This window comes from Priapulus caudatus, unplaced genomic scaffold (assembly GCF_000485595.1).
Source record: "Priapulus caudatus unplaced genomic scaffold, Priapulus_caudatus-5.0.1 Scaffold31, whole genome shotgun sequence".
Taxonomy (NCBI): Eukaryota; Metazoa; Priapulida; class Priapulimorpha; order Priapulimorphida; family Priapulidae; genus Priapulus; species Priapulus caudatus.
This window is the reverse complement of record NW_014577092.1, coordinates 616,503-617,855: the sequence shown is the minus strand read 5'-3', so window position 1 is coordinate 617,855 and position 1,353 is coordinate 616,503. Positions and strand designations below refer to the sequence as shown.

Sequence of the window (1,353 nt, the reverse complement as noted above, 5' to 3'; positions counted from 1 at the left end):
TACAGGTATTCTAGTCTCCTAGTAAGAATATAGGATGACAAGTACATACAGGTATTCTAGTCTCCTAGTTAGAGTATAGCGTGATGCGTACATACAGGTATTCTAGTCTCCTAGTTAGAGTATAGCGTGATGCGTACATACAGGTATTCTAGTCTCCTAGTTAGAGTGTAGCGTGATGCGTACATACAGGTATTCTAGTCTCCTAGTTAGAGTATAACGTGATGCGTACATACAGGTATTCTAGTCTCCTAGTTAGAATATAGGATGACAAGTACATACAGGTAAACTAATCCTGCGGTGCAGGATTAGCTGATGAATTAGTTCCCCACCATTTACCCTGACCTGATTTATTGCGTTGTTCCTGTGGAGACACTTGCTTGATATTGCTTGCCTTTATTGGTATTCATGTGGGTTGTCACGTTTGACACATTTTTTATGTAAACACTTGAACGTGTGAATCATTGAAAATTGTGTCGATCTCGATCTCGTATGCTCGATTTTCTATCGTAACGTTGAAAGTATTGTTACGTAACCCGTATATTTTACGCTGGGGTTGAACGTTTGTGAATATCCTTACTTTATCGATTTGGCAACTTGTGACTTTTCCTATATAACAGAGGTTTTTCACACACAAAAACTAGTAAATAAAACATGTGCTTTTTCGGCCTTCAGGTTACTACTGAAATCTACAATCAAATCAAGGACCGGGGGTACGAATTCCAGTGTCGAGGCACCATCAACGTGAAGGGCAAGGGAGAGATGACCACGTATTTTCTCAAGGGCCGATCGAGCGGAGAGAGCTGATACTTCGCGCGGCTCTCGTAGTATAGCAGCGTGCGCGTCGTTGAGCACGCCTCGTCCGCTCGACACGTCGTCGTGAGAGGGTCGGCCACGCAGCAGCGGCAGCAGCTGCCTCGTGAGGAGCCGCAGCAGCCGAGTATTCGCGCGTCTGTGATTGCTACGTCTCGTGCTGCGTCGATTGCCGCGTAGTGAGCGAGAATCGGCTTCTAGAACAGTCGCGAACGCAAGCAGCAGCAACAGCAGCAGCAGCAGCAACAGCAGCAACAGCAGCAGCAGCAGCAACAGCAGCAACAACAGCAGCAGCAGCAAGAACAACAGCATCAGCAGCAGCAATAACAAAAAGCGCAGCAGCAGCAGTAGTAGTAGTAGTAGTAGTAGTAGTAGTAGTAGTAGTAGTAGTAGTAGTAGTAGTAGTAGTAGTAGTAGTAGTAGTAACAACAACAATACCAGTAGTAGTAGTAGCAGTAGTCGTAGAAGTAGTAACCACAGCAGCAGTAGCAACAACAATATCAGAAAGTACATCAACAACAGCAACCACAACAATAATAGTAG

General features: G+C 45.0%; 1 protein-coding gene across 1 annotated transcript in view; it reads left to right on the top strand.

Annotated features, from left to right (window-relative positions):
- The window catches only part of LOC106816298 (adenylate cyclase type 5-like), a 173,536-nt gene extending 172,499 nt beyond the window's left edge, over nucleotides 1-1,037 (top strand). Inside the window, exon 19 of the mRNA XM_014820883.1 lies at nucleotides 673-1,037. Coding sequence (XP_014676369.1) covers nucleotides 673-804 — 132 coding nt within the window. The 3' untranslated portion in view covers nucleotides 805-1,037. The remainder of the gene's footprint in view (nucleotides 1-672) is intronic.
- Nucleotides 1,038-1,353: the final 316 nt, after the last annotated feature.